The sequence below is a fragment of the Mirounga leonina genome, unplaced genomic scaffold, assembly GCF_011800145.1.
Source record: "Mirounga leonina isolate KUSES-001 unplaced genomic scaffold, KU_Mleo_1.0 Mir_173, whole genome shotgun sequence".
NCBI classification, from domain to species: Eukaryota; Metazoa; Chordata; class Mammalia; order Carnivora; family Phocidae; genus Mirounga; species Mirounga leonina.
In genome coordinates this window covers 36,208,781-36,228,584 of record NW_023270447.1, presented here as the reverse complement: position 1 = coordinate 36,228,584, position 19,804 = coordinate 36,208,781, and the positions used below count along the sequence as shown (strand labels likewise).

The following is a 19,804-nucleotide window of genomic DNA, read 5'->3' as shown; positions in this document are numbered from 1 at the left end:
GATCTGACAGGGGAAAGAAACAGTTGGAGGTGGTATCAACTTTGCATTTGATGGATACCAGTGATAAAGTTTTGGCCATAAATTAAAGTAAATTTCAGTATTTTGATGTACATTGCTCCAAATGAGGACTCAAGCTCCTATTTATCAAATATTTATTGCAATTTACAATTAGCACGAAACTGTCATATTGCAAGATCAAGCTTCAATGTCACCTTTTCTGTGAAATCTTTTCTGCCTCCCTCATACAGTTAATTGTTGGGCTTTTTATGCTCCTGAACACTTCATAAATGCATTTGCAATATTTGTGTTGTACTATTGTGTTGCAACATTTGCAAAATTTGTGTTTAATCATTTATTTCTGTGTCTATCCATCCCATTACATTGGGAGTCCCTCATCTTTATATAACAACACAGTGCTTTGGTAAAAGTATGCACTCAATAAATGTGTTGACTGAATATTATTTTGAGTCAGTCTAAATGATGTAGGGCAGTGGAAACAAGAGATTTATTGGGTGTTAAGGACTATAAACAAATACAAGGGCTCATTCATTTTTCTCAAGATCAAAAGCCTGGTACGTTAGGGAAATAATGGCCCCTATTTCTTGGAATGTAGATGTGCACTCTTCCACTTATTATGAAATAAAGATCCTATAAAATAATTAGTCATGAATGTGCCTTTCAACTAATTATTATGCTTTTACATTTTTTGTTTTCTTCCTCAGATTACCAAATTTTAAGTGTTTTTTTCTCATTATGACATTATTCAAATTATTAATTTAATACCTTTATAGATAACACAATCTAGGTGAAGTTTTTTCTCTGGGACAGAAATCTGGAATTTAGTCCACAGACTTCTTGAAAATTTCCTTGTCATCAGAGCGTATCAGTGCTCAAACTAACATTACTATAATTTCAATTTAAAAGAGAGACAGCTGATCTAATTTAGAATACTGTGCTGTTCTGTAAAGCTGCTTTCCCAAGGATGATTAGTTTTGATATTAATTTTTAATTGGGCTCTTTTATAGCTTGTTCACACACATGATCTTGTTTGAGACATTGAATTAGAGTATAAGAAAAATGCTTATTAAAACTAAAATTTTAAATATGTGTATAAAATCCTTTATGCTTCTCTATACTTTAAACAAGTCAGTGTCGTGGAAGCTGAACTACCTGTAACATACTTCTTACTTGAGCTATGCACTGAAAGAAATGTATAGGTTCAAATTGATATTCTAATTCTGTTGTAAATAACATCAGACAAATATTTTGACTGAGACTTTTTGTCTCTTTCGATTGTTGTTTTTAAAAAGGAAACTTTAGGCAAAGAAATTGCTTGCACATTTTTCCCCTATTAGGAAATGTCCATCTTGAAGGAAAAAAAAAATGTAAGGTCTTGTCTTTCTCTCTCTTCCTCTATCTATCATCTATCTATATCTATCTATCTATCATCTATCTATCATCTATCTACCTAATCTACCTAAAAATCTATCTTCCCAAATTGAATTTCCAGCCCCTATGAAATACTAACTTTAGAATTTATATCAACTCCATTATACTTTTCAAGACTACATCAAATAAAATATAAAATTCTGATGAATTGTTCATTGTATTCATTTTTTAAAAAGATTTTATTTATTTATTTATTTTTAGATAGAGAGCTTGCATGTGCACAAGTGGGGGGAGGGGCAGAGGGGGAGAGAGAGGGACAAGCAGACTCCACGCTTTGCCTGGAGCCCTACTTGGGGGCTCATCTCTCTACTCTGAGATCATAACCTGAGCTGAAATCCAGAGTGAGACACTCAAATAAATGAGCCACCCAGGTGCCCCTCATTAGATTCATTTTATTTTATTTTTTTATTTTTATTTTTTTAAAGATTTTATTTATTTATTTGAGACAGAGAGCACACGAGAGGGGGGAGGGTCAGAGGGAGAAGCAGGCTCCCTGCCGAGCAGGGAGCCCGATGCGGGACTTGATCCAGGGACTCCAGGATCATGACCTGAGCCGAAGGCAGTCGCTTAACCAACTGAGCCACCCAGGCGCCTCATTAGATTCATTTTAATGAGCAGTTGAAGAGTTTTGATGTAGAAGATCCTGTACCAAATATGCAGGCATAATTGAATTGTTTTCTGAGATTATAGTTAAAATTGAGACTGTTTACTAAATGAGCATGATAGGAAATGCATAATGGCTTTCCACGTATGATTTTTTTACAAACTCATCGGCTTACCGACACGTGTCATGGACAATTTTCATATTTTGGTTGAATAGTATCTGAATGCTCTACCTCTTTGGAAATGTCTCCTGCGTAGGGATCTTAGTGGAAGAAAGGGCCCCATCTCCTGTTTCTAAAACTCAGCAGGGCAGATTTTCCTGCATCTGGCAGCTTAGTTCTTAAGCATATAACTTAGGTTTGGCCAACTGCTCAGGACTTTGGATCTTGGGCAAGAGAAGCAGGTATGGGAAGTTAGATATTACCCAGAGTAGCAGTAGTAGAGCTGAAATCCAGTAGAGGTGACAGATGTCCATAGAGGTGATGTCCTTACCTGTGGTACGACCATAGATGTGTGTTTGGCTGTCTGTTGGCTGCATTTTCAGTTACGTCTCATGTCTTGGTGTCATTCTGTTTTCCAGGTTTTCCATCATTCTGAGAGCTACCCACAATTCTTCCAATGAATTCCTTTTCTAGTTAGCCAGTCTGTTTCTGTTGTTTGCAACCAAGACTGATAGAGTACAACATATGAATATACTAATATCACAGATTTATGAAAACTGAGACCACTTAAAATAAATTTTTATTTGCTTTTGAAAAACATTTTGCAGTGTTCCTGGTACCCTGAAATCAAAAGAGTTAAATTCTCAAGGATTTGGGGATTTGTGTGTGTGTGTGCAAACATCACAAAAAGCTTACACCTGACAATCACAGATGGTCTATTTTATTGTGCATATTTAAAAAACGATGACCTATTCAAATTCAGATTTTACTTTCTTTCTAAGCAATTTCAGCAATTTCCCGGGAGAATTCATTGTTAACTATCAAAGTCACATAGCAATGGAAGTTTTATCTCTTTCATTATGTTATGTGATGAAATGCAATATTATCTCTTTTTTTTTAGAAAGGGGGTATGATATATTACATTCAGAATCTATTTTTAGATGAACAAAAATTAAACTTTTAAAGAAACAAGAGGAATGACAACTTGGAAAATATAGAATAGCAACCTTTATTCACATCACTGAATTTACTAACTATAAATGGGGAAACTGAAGTCAAAATTGCAGGATTTCATGGTAGATCTATTTCATGGTAGATCCAGGTAGCAGGAAATACACACACACATGTGCACATGCACACACACACGCACACACACGAAGGAAGCCTTTGGCAACATTTTCCTACTATTTTTCCTGGGGAAAACATACGTACATTGTTAATTAATCTCTCTCTCCCTCTCTCCCTCTCTCTCTTCCCTCTCCCTCTTCTTTTCCCAGTCCCTCTTTTTCAGGTTTAAGGCCAGTTTAGCTTCTTAGAGAAAGGATTAGAGAAATAGATGCCTTTTTCTCTAGTTTGGTTATAGTCTTCTAAGCACAGATTAACTCTACCAGACAATTCCTTTTAGATGGCTCTTTAAAGGTTGTCGAATCATATTTCCCATGGATGAATGGATGGATGGATGTCACATGAACATTTCTAGTTATCTGACAAAGGTAACTGTCTTGTCAGTCTAAACTAAATATGATTTGTAAAATATCCAAAATCAAAGATGACAGATTCTTCTTGAAATGATACTATCCTTAGGATGTACCTCAACATAAAAATGACGATCACTATATAAATTCTTGTGTTACTTAATAAAAGATATATATTTGTGTGGGGGCCAAGGGCAGAGCACCCCAAGATGTGCAAATTATGGCAAACTGATCAAGGCCCAAAAGACTCAGGAAGAAACTTGACCTTCCCTCTAATTTAGATCGAGGACTTGATCCAGGAAGAGAGCTACTGCCATAGATAACTATGTTATAATATGAACGAGGTATAGCAGACAGAGAGGATCCTAGCAAAGCCTGTTTGATTAAAGTCCTCTCGATGTCCCATTGCTTCTGAAAGGCCACCAAACATTTATTTACCAAAACATGTACATCTTTCCATTCTTCCTGTGAATTGCTTTCTTTCCCTTTGAAGTCCTGGGCCCCCACCCCCTTCTCCTTAGTCCAGGATGACATAAAGACCTCATTTTGCCTGACTATCTTTAGAATTTCATGTCTATGTAGGTTCCCTGTACATATGAAATTAAATTTGATTTTCTCCTGTTCATCGGTCTCATGTCCATTTAATTCTTTTTTTTTTTAAAGATTTTATTTATTTATTTATTAGAGAGCGAGCGAGAGAGAAACAGCACGAGAGAGGAGAGGGTCAGAGGGAGAAGCAGGCTCCCCGCTGAGCCAGGAGCCCAATGTGGGACTCGATCCCAGGACCCTGGGATCATGACCTGAGCCGAAGGCAGTCGCTTAACCAACTGAGCCACCCAGGCGCCCCCATGTCAATTTAATGCTTAGTTCAGTTAGAAGAACCTTGATGGACAGAGGAAATTTTTCCTCTCCAACATTTGCGATATGTTGAGCCATAGAATCTTTCTAATATATTGTTAAAATTGAATTATGAGAGAACAGGCACTTCTGAACACACTAGTTTGTCTATCTATAAACTGGAAATACACATTTCTAGGAAAAAAAATATCTTTCCAAATTGAAAAAAAAACCACAATCTTTCTCTTTGTCAACATTTAAAGTTATTAGACAGTAGGACTTCCCAAAGCATAAACCAGTTATCTATCGATCAACAGGAAAGATTTGTTTCCAGAAATAAATTTGATTCCAAATTTTAAAAAATCTGCTTTACTCTATGTCAGCATTTAAAGCAGGTGCCATCCTCTGATTAATTAAACACAAGATGTTACTTATTTCAAAATCTTAGCAAATAAAACTTAAACAGAAACTGTTCGCCGCACTGTTGTCATTTCTTCTTCTTTTTGAATTTTCCAGGACACCACATGGCTGGCTTGCCAGCGTATTTTCCAGATCACTGAGAGCAATGTGATTTTGTGTTTGTGTATGTGAGTGTGTGTATTGTTTTGAAAGACATCAGCTGAAGCAGTTCAAATCCCTGGCAACAACTTCTTAAGGAGTATGACATATATGAGCTATTGACCAGATTTCTGCCAGCTTGTCAAATGGGTGGTAGGGAGATGTCAAGTTTCAGGGCAATTACACTCCACATTTATGAAACTATTTGGAAAACTCTGTAAGAGTTCTGTGGGTCCTATTACGTATTTTAGAACATTCAAGAAATGCTTGCTCTTCATTATTAGCATATTATAGTCTCCAATGACTATTTTATAAATCCCTTTTTAAAAAATATGGTGCCCAAATTTTCTTAGGAAATTCCATGTGCTTGGAGTACTTGTTTAAGCACGATTCAAAACTGCAGGAGGTGGAAGTCTGCTGTAGTGTAGTGTAAAGTTAACTTTTTCAAATGTAAAAAAGGTCAAAATTAATGAAGAAACTAGCAAATTCAAAGTTCCACTGAGGAACATCCCAATGCTTTTAGCAATTTACTTGACTTGAAGGAGGAAAACCACCCCCTTTAACATTTTAAAGCTTTGAAAGCCTAATGAACCATGCTACCTCCTGTAGTTTCTACCAAACCAAAATTTGTGCAAAGACTAGGCTCATTAGCATTAAGTGGAAGCAGACCATTCAGCTCTTGCAATAGCTTCTTGCAATGTTTTCACCATTATCTTTGTATTTGGTTGATAAAATATTGCTATCTCAACTGGTACTTTGTCTTATTGTTGTTGATGTAAAATTCCTGTTATCCCATGAATTAAATGCCCAATGACAAAACTATTTTTTCTTTTACCAAGTGTCCAAAATATATTCATTTCTCAACAAGGTAGATTCTTGAAGCAAGGTGGTTCTTGTTATATTTAATTACTTCAACTTCTATATGTCCCAAACTGTTAGGTAAAGATTTGTGGTATAGGAAGAAAATGAGCAATTAAGAGTATAGAGAATGTAGAATATTAGATATATAGATAATGGGATTTTTTCTGTGTCATTACAGTAGAGATTATGTTATCAAACCTCAAAATATTAGCAAATCATTTAATTCAGCTGTTCTAAAGATTTTTACATCTCATTATTTTAGGGAAAAATTTGTTTTGCAGTGAAAAACCAATGCATTGTTTAAAGCACACCTTTCCAGGTTACCTGATTCTGATTCTACGGGAGTCTATCTTTCACTGCATTTGAATTATTTTACAAGTTGTAGATCAGCGACGCTAAGGCAAAATATTTCTTGTCTTTAAACATATAAATAAATTCTCTTGGTTAAAGATTCAATCGGATTAATTGAATTATTCTTCCTTACTCCGGAAGAAGTCAGTTTTGCCTCCATTAGCATATTAATTTCAATATTCTTGATCTATAAATGTGTCTGTTCTCTGGAATGTTTTTTATCTGGTTGTGGCATCTTAGTCCTTCATTAATAATTAATGCATTCATTTTACATGTCTATGAAAGTCACGCTTTTCATTTTTTTTCTGACTAGAGTGAAGTCCATAGGACTTGCATTATGTTTATATTTTGATAATAAAATACAAATGTATTCCTTAGGTTGTATATAGTTTAACTTCTAAAATTAGAATCTCACAAACAGATGTGCATATAATTAGTATTTTGATATAAACTGGCCCAAACAACATCATTCAAGGTTAAAATCAGTATTCTATTGTAAATTAAAAAAATATATATTCTGGTCTCCATTTTCCTAAGAATTCTGGGAAATAATCTTAATGGATTATCTAAAATCCGGCAGGTCTTCCGCAAAATGCTATATAGAAAAGATACAAATGATTATGACAAGATCCTCCATTTGGTGTGCTGGATCTAATACTAATCAGGCCTGTGTGTCCGAGGCAATTGTATTCTATGTTCCACGCCCCAAAAGTTTTAGGTGAGATGTAAAATGTGATTTGCCTTTAAACCATATATGCTCTGGAAGCATTGGAAAATAAAAGGATGGCGTTAAAGACAAAAATGTGTAAACAAAGTTACTATTTATAAATATAAATATACATAGAGTTGCTTGTGAAGCTAGTAATATGATCACCTCCTTTTCCTCTTCCTGAGAAAATTAATGGAAATAGAAACAACTTGGGGAGTATTTTGCATTGCCTATTTGATTCAAATCTGCCACTTAGTGGAAGTGACTTAAGGTTTCGGAGTCTTGTTTTCATCATCAACACACGACAATAATAACACTTTAAAGCATTGTGAAAGTCAATGTAGCAATGTCTGCTAAAGTGCTTTGCCATTGTAAAATGCATGGTAGAGATAGTTGTGACCTTTCAGGAGTAATTCTAGATACTACGAGTAATTCCTGCTGTCTCTGAGGTGGAGCACGTTGCTTAGATTGAAGGCAGTGGGTGAGTTGCACTAACTTTAAGATGACTGTGGGCAGAGTTTTCAGGGAGGAGACTAAAATCTTTTCTTTTTTCTTCTTCAGGAAGACTGGCAAGTATTTATGTGCTTCATTTGCCAATTTTTATTCCTTCCCTAGAGATGTCAATTATTAAATATTTTTCGGTGAATTTAGAATTATTAGAAATTCATGTGAATGTGAAGGCATATGCTTCTTGGGAAGTTCAGAAAGAGTGCATCAACTCTCTGGTGGTTGGATCAAATTCCATTATCTTGAATGAATTATTCTTAGACATTTTTCTCTTAACATTCTTAAATGTCTGCCTAACAGGCTAAAGCAAGTGATTATTTTCCAAATACCTGGATGTCATTTTGAAGTATCTGTGTTTTGACCTATCATATTCAGAGACAAAATAGCTCTGCTTCATATGCTATCTTTCAGGGTCTGAGACTTGATGCTTCTGTTTCCATGCGATTGAGTGCAGGACAGAAGTTACACAGGGAGAAGTGATGAACCAGTGGGAGAATCAGATGTTTATTAACGTTTTTCATTTTGGGAGAAGAAGGGTTCAGTATAGGTTTCCCAGAATAGCAATGACACCCATATTTCAAAAGTGCTTATTACACCAAGCATGGATCTTTTTCATGGTTTGTTGTTTTGTTTATCTACCATACCATTCCTTTTCATTTGGTTGACCATTGTAGATGGACAGATTTGGAGAAGGGGGCTTAAATCATTCATCTGGGGTGTCATTCATTTGGATTTTATAGCAGTCACAAACTAAGGGCTCTCAGCCAAATTGTGTTTTGTTTGGGAAGCAGAGTGTTTTTAAGGAAATCATATCTGAATACCTTGAGGTGGAATATGTCCTTTCCATTTTATACCCAGCTGTCTTATGAAATTATATTATATGCCTGATTCCTATAGGTATTTGAGTTTTTGGGTGCTTGACCTATAAAAACTAACAGGATTTTATCAGCAGTCTCTGTGGCTAACTTTGCTGCATTTTGGCAGGTGAAAGTTCTACATAATGGATAATAAAATCTCTCCAGAAAGTTGCTGCTTTAGGCTAGATGTAGTTCAATTTGTGAAACCTTCTGGGAATCAGCAACAGAGAGAAAGGCTACATCGTGGAGCCCTTTGAAATTGTAGCATCTACTATTTTCACTCTGCATTGCTTCGGAGCACCTGAAAGATGTGAGTGTGGTACAGTGAATGCAGCAGAAAATAAAGAAGGGAATAGCAGAAGTATGTTTAAATTATTATTTCTTCCTCCTTCTCTTAAACTAACAGAGTTTTTAAATGAGTCAAATACATACTTTAATTGATAAACTGACTTTATATTCACCTATTGGAAACAGTACAACATATTTTACATCAGATTATGAAATATGGATGTTTTACTAAAAGACAGGAAGGCCTTTTTCCAGTCTTTAAAGTAAATACATATTCAAAGGATCTTAAGGCATACCATTTATTCATATTCATATCTATTGAAATACTGTACATCCACATACTTCAATAAATAGTTAAAAACCTGACCTCTTTTTAAATCATTTCTGAATTTCAAAAAACAATTTTTATTGAAAAGATTAAATAGGTAACTTTTGGCTGTCACAAAGCTAAGCACAATGGATAAATTAACAATTATTCAGTAAATTTGATCAATATAGATGATTGGCTTTGATAAATTTCTCAGAGTTTTCTGAGTTCACACATTGGGGTATTTATATATATATATATATATATGTACATGTATACATATATATATAGATATATATATATATACACATATATATTTATGAAAATTTCTTTTTTGTCCTGAATTACCTGGGTAATTTTCTTAGTTCTCCAGTCTACTTTCTAGATATAGCTTGAATGTTATGATGAAGCATTAATTTTTCAGTTAAGTTTTAAACACCCCCAAAAGTGGTTTTAAGTTTGACATTCTCTCTCTCGAATCTTTTAGTGTTTCCCAAAAAACACAATACTATAATTTGGGCAGTACTTTTCATTATATAATTGCTGCATAATAGGAACTTCATGGTGTCACAGGACTTATGTTTTGAATGGGATCATTGTAAAACATAATTACACCACTTGCAGTTAAACCAAGAATGCAAATGAATTAAGTCAACTACCCTAATGTTCTGTTCTTCCCTCTCTCCCTTTCTTCCTCCCTCCCTTCCTTCCTTTTGCCCTTCCTTCCTCTTTTTTTTCCCCTCTCTCTATACCTCCACTCTTCTCTGTCTTTTTCTTTTCTTTCCACTCTCTTTCCTCCATTGCTCTTTATTTTTCTTTCTTAGAAAAAAAAAAAAGAAAAACGAATCTAGGGGCAACAAAAGGAGTCCCACAAATGGAACTTGTGAAAATATAACGCTGAAATGAATAGCTAGGAAAAACTGTTTTAGATCAAAAGACAAATCGATTTCATAAAACTGCTATTCTGAAATTGCAACAATCTTGTACAGTCAGGACTGATAAAATGGAGTAATCAGACATTTCATATGTCTATAAATGTAAAATCATCTACTTGAACATTATATGCATACATTCACACAAAAAAGCAAATACTGTAGCCTTATTTGAACAATATTGAACTCATAAATACTCATGGTTTCACTCTGTTCAGGGGCCTAAGGACTAGGAATGCTGCTGTGATACAGAAAAACATAGTGGATACCTCCTCTATTTAAAATGTCACTCAAGAAACTCTCTTCTAACATGAAAGCAAATACATACAGCTACTCAGCTATGACTGTACTTCTGTCACATTCTATGGGAAAAACACCAGACTCCACAAATTCGGAATCATGACAACACTTTGAACTAATTATTTGGTTCATCCATAGTTTATACCTCGATTTACCTCACATTTACCCTACAAACCTTACAAAGAGGAGGTATTTTTAATTCTAGGAAAGCGGTCACTGTATAATATGCATTCTTGATCTGTGTCTTTCTCCCAAACACTGGTACTGATGGTTAACACTTCTGTGGTAGCACCACTATTTCTAGTAAGTAGATTATTATGGAGTGTGCCACTTTAAAGCTGCAATACAAAAAAAATATATAGTTTACTCACTGATTCCACGAAGAGTATTTTTAAAAAGCAGATCAATAATAATCAAAATTAAAATGTCATGTGTTAAAAAAAGTTTTTAATACATCAGTCAAAATAATTTAATGAATTATTATAGTGAGTAAATTTAATAGCAGTATGCCATATTATTGCCATTTTGTGGAAGCACTGTATATTTATGCCTCCTCATTTAGGATTTGTTTTTTTTTCTAATTAAAATAGATTTATGGTGTACTTCGGGGCTAAGCTTTACTTGAAAAAAAAATCATGATTTTCAAGCCATTTCTTTCGGGGCAAAATATTAGATATCTTAAGGATGTACACCCTCCATGAAATATCTTGTATCTAACTTTATTAGTAGTTTTTTTGTTGTTAATATGACTTGCAAAAGGGGACTATTTGTGGAAATCTCTCTATGTAGTGAAACTGGTAATTTCGTCAAACTTGTAAAATGGCTTTCAAGGCTATGGTCTTTCTTTAGTGAAGAGTAAAACCATCAAAAAACTCTTGTAATATAATACTTTAGAGTAACCCCATTTTCCTTCAAAAATGTAGTTTTCATTCTTTATGATAGAAACAAATATCCATGATAATTTAATAACTAATATATCTTAAGATATTCTAATCACTGGTGTCTTGTCTTCCTTTGATCATATCTTACATATATCATGTAAGAAGAAATAAAGCATGGTAATTTTGTTGTTGTTTGTTTTTTGGCCTTGCTTGTTTGAACTGACATGGCTACACAGAAAGATTTTTACTGCAGAATTAGTTATTTCAGGGATTGATCTGCTGCATACCAGCATGGAATATTTGATACAATATATTTTGGAACATTTTCTTTTATACAGCATGCATTCCAAACTATCAACTGAGTGATGTTTTCGGGTGGAAGATATGCAAAATGCCCCTGTCTGCAGGAGCACTGTATCTATCATACCAACTTACCTGCCTCAGAGCCAAACGAATTTGGAGTGCTCACCAACTCATGTAATATTAGGTGATCAGACTTTGTGTTCTTTCTGACAAACCACCTTAAAAAGTTTGGCTGGGGATAGTGAAAGGAAAGGATGCTGTGTTGCTAGGCAATTTCTCAGATGGACTGTCATCTCGAAGGGAATTATTTCCCAAACTGGATCCAACATCCAACCACAACTACAAGAATACATATGGTAATAAATTTACCTGCACTGTGTTAATTACATTGTTTTCATCACAAAACTGAGTTTATGTGGGACAAAATCCTCACACCCCACTGGTAAGGAGGGATGAGATTTTTATAGTCTAACAGCTCCTTCGTTCTTTAGAGATAGGATATAGTTCAACTTTATCTTGTGGTTTATTTTTGCTTTCAAATTGTAGGGTTTGGCAAAACATTTTTATTAGTCGGAGACGAAGAGAAAATTATTATTTTATATGAAGGCACACCCATGCTGAACTTACAGGGAAGAGAAGCAGAGCTGCACGGCCAGTTATATTACAAGGCTCATTCCTGAAACCTGAATATCATGCGAGCAGAAAAATCTAGATACGTGTCGTGTTAGTTATATTTTGAAGAAATGATCTGAAGGCAATATTATTTGCTTTTTTATCAAAAAAGAAAAAAAAAACTGCATCTTTGTAAGTGTGGATTGACTCCTATTGAAACAGGGAAATGAATGCTTGTATTGCAGCCTTAAAGAATCACATATTCACTGCAATATTCGTTTTTGTAAACTACAGCCTGCAACCTAGCAGACCATGACTGAATGCTTTTGAAAAGTTGTAGATTACAAACATGAAATCACAATTAATATCCTCTAAAAGTAATTTCAGAGCTTTCACGTCTTAAAAAAAGGACAATGTGTACTGCTTCACAAGGTAATGTAGCTAATCAAAAAAAGAGTAGAATTAAAGTATTTACATAATGAGCATTTCTACAGAAGGCGATCATCCCCATGTAAGCACGGCTGATTATATCCCACGCTGCTTTTAACAAACTGTACCAGATTGGATCCAGCCATCAGCACTTTCAGAGAATCCTTAAAAGCCTTTTATGGGTCTTTAAATTTATTGTAGAATGGCATTCTTCAGGTAGAATATGCTGGTGAAAGAGGACAGTGTCAACACAAGGTACCAGCAGGAGAAAAGAAGGTCAGCGCCCCCGGTAATTCCATACTGGGCTGTACTTGGAGCTGGAAAGAAATGGAAAAGATTAAATCAAAATCTAATTTGTGTCTTTCAGGATCTTAACAATAATCAAAAGGCAGCTAGCTGTATTGGGGAGAGCACTGGCCTTGGAGTCTGACAGACTTAGGTTTACATCTGGTTCTGCTACAGGACATGTGGCCTATTCAACTAACCGCTCTGAGCTTCAGTTTTCTCAGGGGCAAGAGAAGAATAACATAATCCACCTGGCAGGGCTGCAGTGAGAACTGAAGACAAAGCACATACAGCACACCGCACTGGGCTGGACACAGGCTAAGTGGTCAGTAAACAGCTGCTAACATTATTATTCCTTTCATACGTACTGTAAATATTTGGATTAGTGGATAATATGTAGTTCATGCATGTATTTGTTCACATTTATTTTTACTGAGATATATAATTGACCTACAACACTGTGTAAGTTGAAGGGGTACAACAGTGTTGATTTGCTACATTTCTGAATTGCAATACAATTATGACCACAGCATTGGCTACCTACTCTATCACATGCCATAATTATCATTTCTCTTCTGTGATGGAAACAATTAAAATCTAGTTTGTAGCGACTTTGGAGGTTATAATACAGTATTGTTGTCTATAATCATTGTGCTGTGCATTAGTTCTCCAGGAGTCATTTACCTACTAGTTCTAAGTTTGTACACTTAAACATCTCCCCGATTCCCCTCCCCCAGGCTCTGGTAACCACCATTTGCTCTGTTTTTACAAGTTCAGCTTTTTAGATGTCACATACAAGTGATATCATATATAAATACATACATATATTTGTGAATCTTTTTTACTGGCCAAATACTGTACTAAATGCTGGGGAAAAAAAGAGATTCTCTCTTCCAAAATCTTTTTTTTGGGGGGGGGGTGGTTAAGTGAAGAAAGATATTCAAACAATTATAATATAATCTAAGGAATATTAGATGTATAAACTGGAGTGACACAAAAAATTGTATATCTAAATCTGCCTGGGCAAGGGAGGGGGGATGATTTAACAGAGAGTTTTACCAAAGGGGACAGTCATTTGGGTAGAGGAAACAATTTATTCAAAGGTATGAGGAAAGGAGAGAGCATGGCCTATGTTCTAGTAGATTAGTCTTGCTGGACCATGAAGTTTGAGGCTTGGAGTCGAGGGAATTGAAACTGGATCTCTAGGCAGATAAAACATGACCTCAACTATAAGGAAAAAGAATTTAGTTTTTTATACTGAAGGAGACTTTAAAGAATTTGGAGCTGTTGAATCGTATGATTACTTTTATACATGGGAAAGATCATAGTTTCATACATAGAGAAGCTTATGTGGTACCTGGCCAACAGTCATGTTAACTTTTCACTGAGAGATTTCAACTAGAGATTCACCAAAGCTTGGAATATTTGGGAAGTCTACTGAATGGATTCCACTTCATTTCACAAGAGGACCATTGCCTCTTGGCATGTGAATTATACTGTGTTCCAGAAGTTGAATGTTGCAGGCATTCTCAGCTTTGCTTGAGACCGATTCTCATTTACCATCATAAAAATAACAGTAATAATAAAAAACCCACCAACATACCTTTAACTACCCTTCCTTAATAAAACCTGGATTTTAGGCAGTGTTTCCTAATGGAAAACGAATCGTGTAATAAAAAAAAAGTATACTACTTCACCCCCAAATCTATAACTCAACTCCAGGAGCAGTTTTAGTCACACGGCGTTTAAATTACCAGCAGGTAGATTTTAATGGCACTTCCACCAATGACTACATTTCCATATTACAAGAAGAATAAATTACATTGTTTGTATCTCTAAGAAATTAAAGGGAATGAAGGATGCATTAACCTATGCAGTGAGAAGTTTCCTTGACAGTACACTTGTTGATTCCAGGTAAATGAAGTTCAAGGGCTGAGACTACTACTCTTTAGTAAACACAGAGCAAAATCCACTATTTAATGCTTCCATTTGCATCACAAATTAGTTTTTAAAAAAATGAGAAGATGATGAAGAAAAGAAATCTGTTGTTGAGCCCATAGCTTTTGAAGTTTTGATATATAAGAAGTCTAATTTAAAACCATGAAACTCCTTATATTATTTTCTCTTGTTCAAGACCTAGAAAGGTGTTTTGTTTTTTAAAACATAAATAAATGTTCAATTGGTCTGTTACCTTCTCAATGACAGCTACTTAAGAGTTACTTTGCTGTTGTTTTTTAAGAATCTTGAATGCAATAAAACCAGTATAATAGTAAAGGACTAATAATAAGCAAAGCATATAAAATGATTTTATAAATAAGAAATAAATCTTAAAAGCCAAGCATACAAAGCAAAGATAAAATTTTCATTATCATGACAAATTAAATAGTACATTAAGTGGGTAAAGTATAATGAATCCTAAAAAGTCCTTATCCATCTTTTAAAGTGCAGTTTTGGGGCAATCTTTCCTGAATCCCCTCCCCTTTTCCAGCAAGCTGAGCAGGTTACCCTATTGTGTTAGTAGGCCACCATATATATTTCTTCTTCTAGGACTATCATACTACATTGCAAATATTCATATGCATATCTATTTTTCTCACCAGACTGTGAACTCTCCTAGATCATGTTTTATTTATCTTTGTGTTTCCATGCACTGAGAGTGGCGAAGTCTGGTGCATGGTAGATGCTCAGGAAATGTCTCTTGAATGAATGATTCAATTAAACAAATGAATGGGTCAGAGTTAAAAGGAATATTTCTCTCCTACAAAATGGAATCTCTTCTGAAGCAAGTCACTTGCATAGAGGCCAGAGAATCTACAATACAGCATCTTTCATTCATTTATCAAATATTTATTGAATTAGGTACCAGGCACTGGGACTACACTACCTAATAAGATATGGATGGTCCTTTTGTTACTTAATTCCATATACCCTACCTCTTCCCCCAGTGCGCCTTTATCTTCCACTCAGCCTCCTATTGTCTTAGACATGACAAATGTATGTCAATAATATATTTAAAATTAAATAATACTTTTTAATTAAGATAGTGTATCTTTTTTCCATTGTACTCCTTAGTTGTTTGTAGATGCAATACTCTATTAGTCCTAAAATAAAGTAGGAGCCTGTTGCTGCATCGTTAGCCTGTAATTATTATAGGAAATGGACTGTAGAATAGCTATTGATAATTAGTAAGCCAAAAAACAAAGAGTAAAGTTAGTGAAGGGAATTTTTGGTCAGATAACTACTGCTAAGTCATGTATCATGATTCATACTCCTTAAGTATATATTGAGCATCTTTCACATGCTGGGGATGGAACACAGGCTAAGATGAATAAAACTCAATTTCCTCTCTTAGGAAAGTTTTATTATAGTTGGAGGTATAAATAAAAAGGCATATATGGAACATTAGGATATTTATAATTATAAGGATAATGAACAAATATAAGGAATCATGGCAGGTAAGTAGTCCAGAGAGCAGATACAAATACAAGTATTTTTTACAAAATGCAGTGATATACACATGTTAGTACATATTTATCTCACTTTTTTAAATGGTGGCATAGTAGTCTTTTTACTTGGGGTATCCTATTATTGTATAACTTCAGTCTGATTGTATAACCTTGACTGATATTTATTATGTATTTTTAGAGTGTGTAACTTGTTAACTGGGTTATTCAGAGCACCAGGCTAAAGACACTAAAGTTAGGAGTCTCAGTACTATTTGGGCCAATTAGATTTGTTTGGCATGTTAAATCTCATTCAGCTATTTAAGAAAATATAGAAAATGTTAAGAAATTAAAAAAATGACTGCTCACTATTAGATATTAGCTTGAAGGCTCAGTTCAAATATCACCCACTTTAAAAAGAAAAAAGAGTTTTTATAAAGTCCCACATGTTCAGTCAATTTGGCATATTTGATATCATATTTACATATCTATCACATCATGTTTACATATCTGTCTTTCCCCATTAGGCCAAGAATATCTTCAAGCCAAGATTTTTATACATATCTTTTATCATTGTTGCAGAATACAGAGTCTGGTATTTAGTAAGTGTTCAATAAATATATGTTGAGTGATGATAAGGTTCATATCCATTTCCCATACTGTTATCATAAGCACATCAAGGGACACACACAATACCGTGACTTCTTTTTTCAGAAAAATATTGTCTTTCATCACTCATGTTTCACTACCTTCCTTCTCTCCCTACTTTTAGACTTATGACCTTCTAAGACCTGTATAGAGTCAGAATATCTCCTTTCAGCACTTGAGCAAGAAGACAGATCCTAAGGCTGATTATAAGGGGAAGAGCATGCATCAAACTTTGTAACACCATCCTCTTGCAGGAAACGAAAGGGAGTGTAGATGAACCTATGCTCCCCAGATACAGTCCTAAATTTCTTAGGAAACATGCAGTGGTGCCTCTGGCATGGTCAGATCTGTTGTATATGCTCTGCCATGTTTTCCCCTGCCTGTGAATATCATACTGCTACTCATCCTAAATAAAATTAGGAGGGCTAAGGCATATGACCAGAGGTGTAGTGGAGCTATGGTGAGAATTTTTATTTGATTCTGAGTGATATGGGAATCCATAGGAGGGTTCTGAGCGAGGAGGCTAGCTGATATTTTTAGTGATCACTTGGCTATTCTGTGGAAAATAGATCATACTAGTGGAGGCAAGAGTAGAAGCCTATGTTAATCCCAGACCATCAAGCATCTCCACTGTCTATTGAAGGAAGCCAAAGCTAATGCTTGTAGCTCAGCATTCAGTTATCCTGTTATCTGGTTCTAGACAACTGATCCAGACTATACATACTCTTAGCTCCAGTCACACAGGCCCTTTTCTGAACACAGAGAGTATTTTCATTACTCCTTGTTATTTACATATTCCATATCTATAAGCTTAAATGGTCTTCCTTCCTGTTCCCCTTCTCTACCTACCAAAGTCCTACTCATCCTTAGATATCTAAAATACCACTTACTCCATGAGTCCCCCCTAATCTCTCTAAGAATTTTTAGTCCCCCATTTATATTGAACTTCAGAAATAGTTTCTTTTTAACTTATAATAAGTTATATATTTCCCTTACACTGGACTATAAGCATGTTGAAGTTATGGAACATTTCTCTTTATAATGTGTACCTCTGTATCTTATAGCAAATGTGTTCAACAGACTTTAGTTGAATTAAATGTGGGAAGATATTCCTAAATATTCATTTGTCTAATTCAAGACAACTTTGATAAAATACCCTATTTCAATAGTTGTTCCTATGATTTCTTGCTCTGAAGGCAAAGTATGTGAGAGGAAACCTGTTCTGTGTTTCTTTCCTACTCCCTGTTTAATTGTCTTTGGTTTTAAGAGAGGAATGTAGAAAGGACAAGAGGTTTGAATTGAGAAGAAAAGAACAAAGAATAAAGAAGAGAAAGGAGGAAGAAAATAAAAGGGTGAAGAATTTAAAAGAGGAGAGAGAGGGAGAGAGAGAATACACAGCCTTTGAGTAATGTGTTAAATGTTTTCATGTTCACCATTTTATTCTTTGGTGTAGTTTGTAGATCAGAATTTAAGACAACAGAAAAAGCAAGCTGTTATTCTACCCACTTTCTTAGTAAAGCTAAAGCCATTCTAGTTTTTAAGTATGCATAATCTATGGACTGTGGATCCAGATGACGATGATGTTGGTTTAAAGTCTAGCTCCATTCTTAATCTTTTTAATAGTCAGTATCTTCATCTGCAAATGAAGATTGGTGTATTTCAAAAGTTATCATAAAGATTAAATGTGTTGATACCTTTAAAGCACACAGTACAGCATCTGACACAGGATGAACACTCCTTCAAGTATTATCTAAACACTTCTCATTCACTCACTTGTTTGGCAAATTCAGCGTGTGCTATGTGCTAGGCATTCTCTGAGTCATTCTCTGAGCAAAATAGGAATCGCTCCTGTCCCCATAAATCTTACTCTTTAGCTTGAGATGTTTCCCATGGAACAAGAATATTTTACTTCATTCTTAATCTACACTTGATTAAATCAATATTTCTCTGGTCTTACAAAGTTGTCCTCCATTTTATCTTGCAAAAATATTTATTCTCTTCATTATCTTGGCTTCTTTTTTTTTTTTTTAAAGATTTTATTTATTTATTTGACAGAGAGAGACACAGCGAGAGAGGGAACACAAGCAGGGGGAGTGGGAGAGGGAGAAGCAGGCCTCCCTGCGGAGCAGGGAGCCCGATGCAGGGCTCGATCCCAGGGTCCCGGACCATGACCTGAGCCGAAGGCAGACGCTTAACGACTGAGCCACCCAGGCGCCCCTATCTTGGCTTCTTTTGAAGGACTTTTATTTAATGCCATTTACTGCTCGATAATTGTCCAGGCTCCTCTAGTTTGAAGAATCCTCGAGGCCAGGGAGTATGACCCCTTTCTCCTCCCTCCCCCCATAAGATGCATGGCCTTTAGAGAGTGGTTTCATGGCTCATCTAGTGCTGAGTTTGGTTTTGCTGGGGCTCTCAGGCAGGGAGCAGAAGTGCCTGCCTGGGCGAGGTGTGGCGTCCAGGCCTTTGGGATTTCTCCCAGTTGTCAACAGGAAGATCCAATCTGGGTTTTAACACACATCTTACATCTTGTCTAATTATGATTATCACTCCCAATTACTTACAGCTGCTGCATATTATTTTCAGTCTTGGCAGTTTTCCCTTGTATTGCTCCAGTTTTTATTTTTAGGCGAAAGCAAATGTAACTGTGAAATATTTAGTTTTGGTATAATACCAATTACTTGCCTAGGCAATTTCCTTAAATTACTCAAGTTTAACTAAACTAGCTTTGAGTCATATTTTTAAGATTCTTGCTGAAATCTTAGGTAGAGTTACTTTAGTTACATTAACTCTGCTTCCATAAGAAAAAGTTGGCTTCAACTTATGTTTTATTGAGAAAACCTATACCTGGGAAGTGAATGATTTACACCTAAATTAGATTTCTTATAAAAGAAAGTGATTAGTGTGGATTCAAAATAGATTGCACATTAGTTTACTGAGAAATTATGCATCATTGATTCTATCCAAAAAGACAATGCAACTCTGTTTCATTACATACTGTGGGAGGCTTT

The 19,804-nt window shown here is 35.2% G+C and overlaps 1 protein-coding gene across 1 annotated transcript in view; it reads right to left on the bottom strand.

Annotated features, from left to right (window-relative positions):
• Positions 1-8,837: 8,837 nt before the first annotated feature.
• Positions 8,838-19,804, bottom strand: part of NEGR1 (neuronal growth regulator 1) — an 849,377-nt gene continuing 838,410 nt past the window's right edge. Inside the window, exon 7 of the mRNA XM_035018274.1 lies at positions 8,838-12,737. Coding sequence (XP_034874165.1) covers positions 12,613-12,737 — 125 coding nt within the window. The 3' untranslated portion in view covers positions 8,838-12,612. The remainder of the gene's footprint in view (positions 12,738-19,804) is intronic.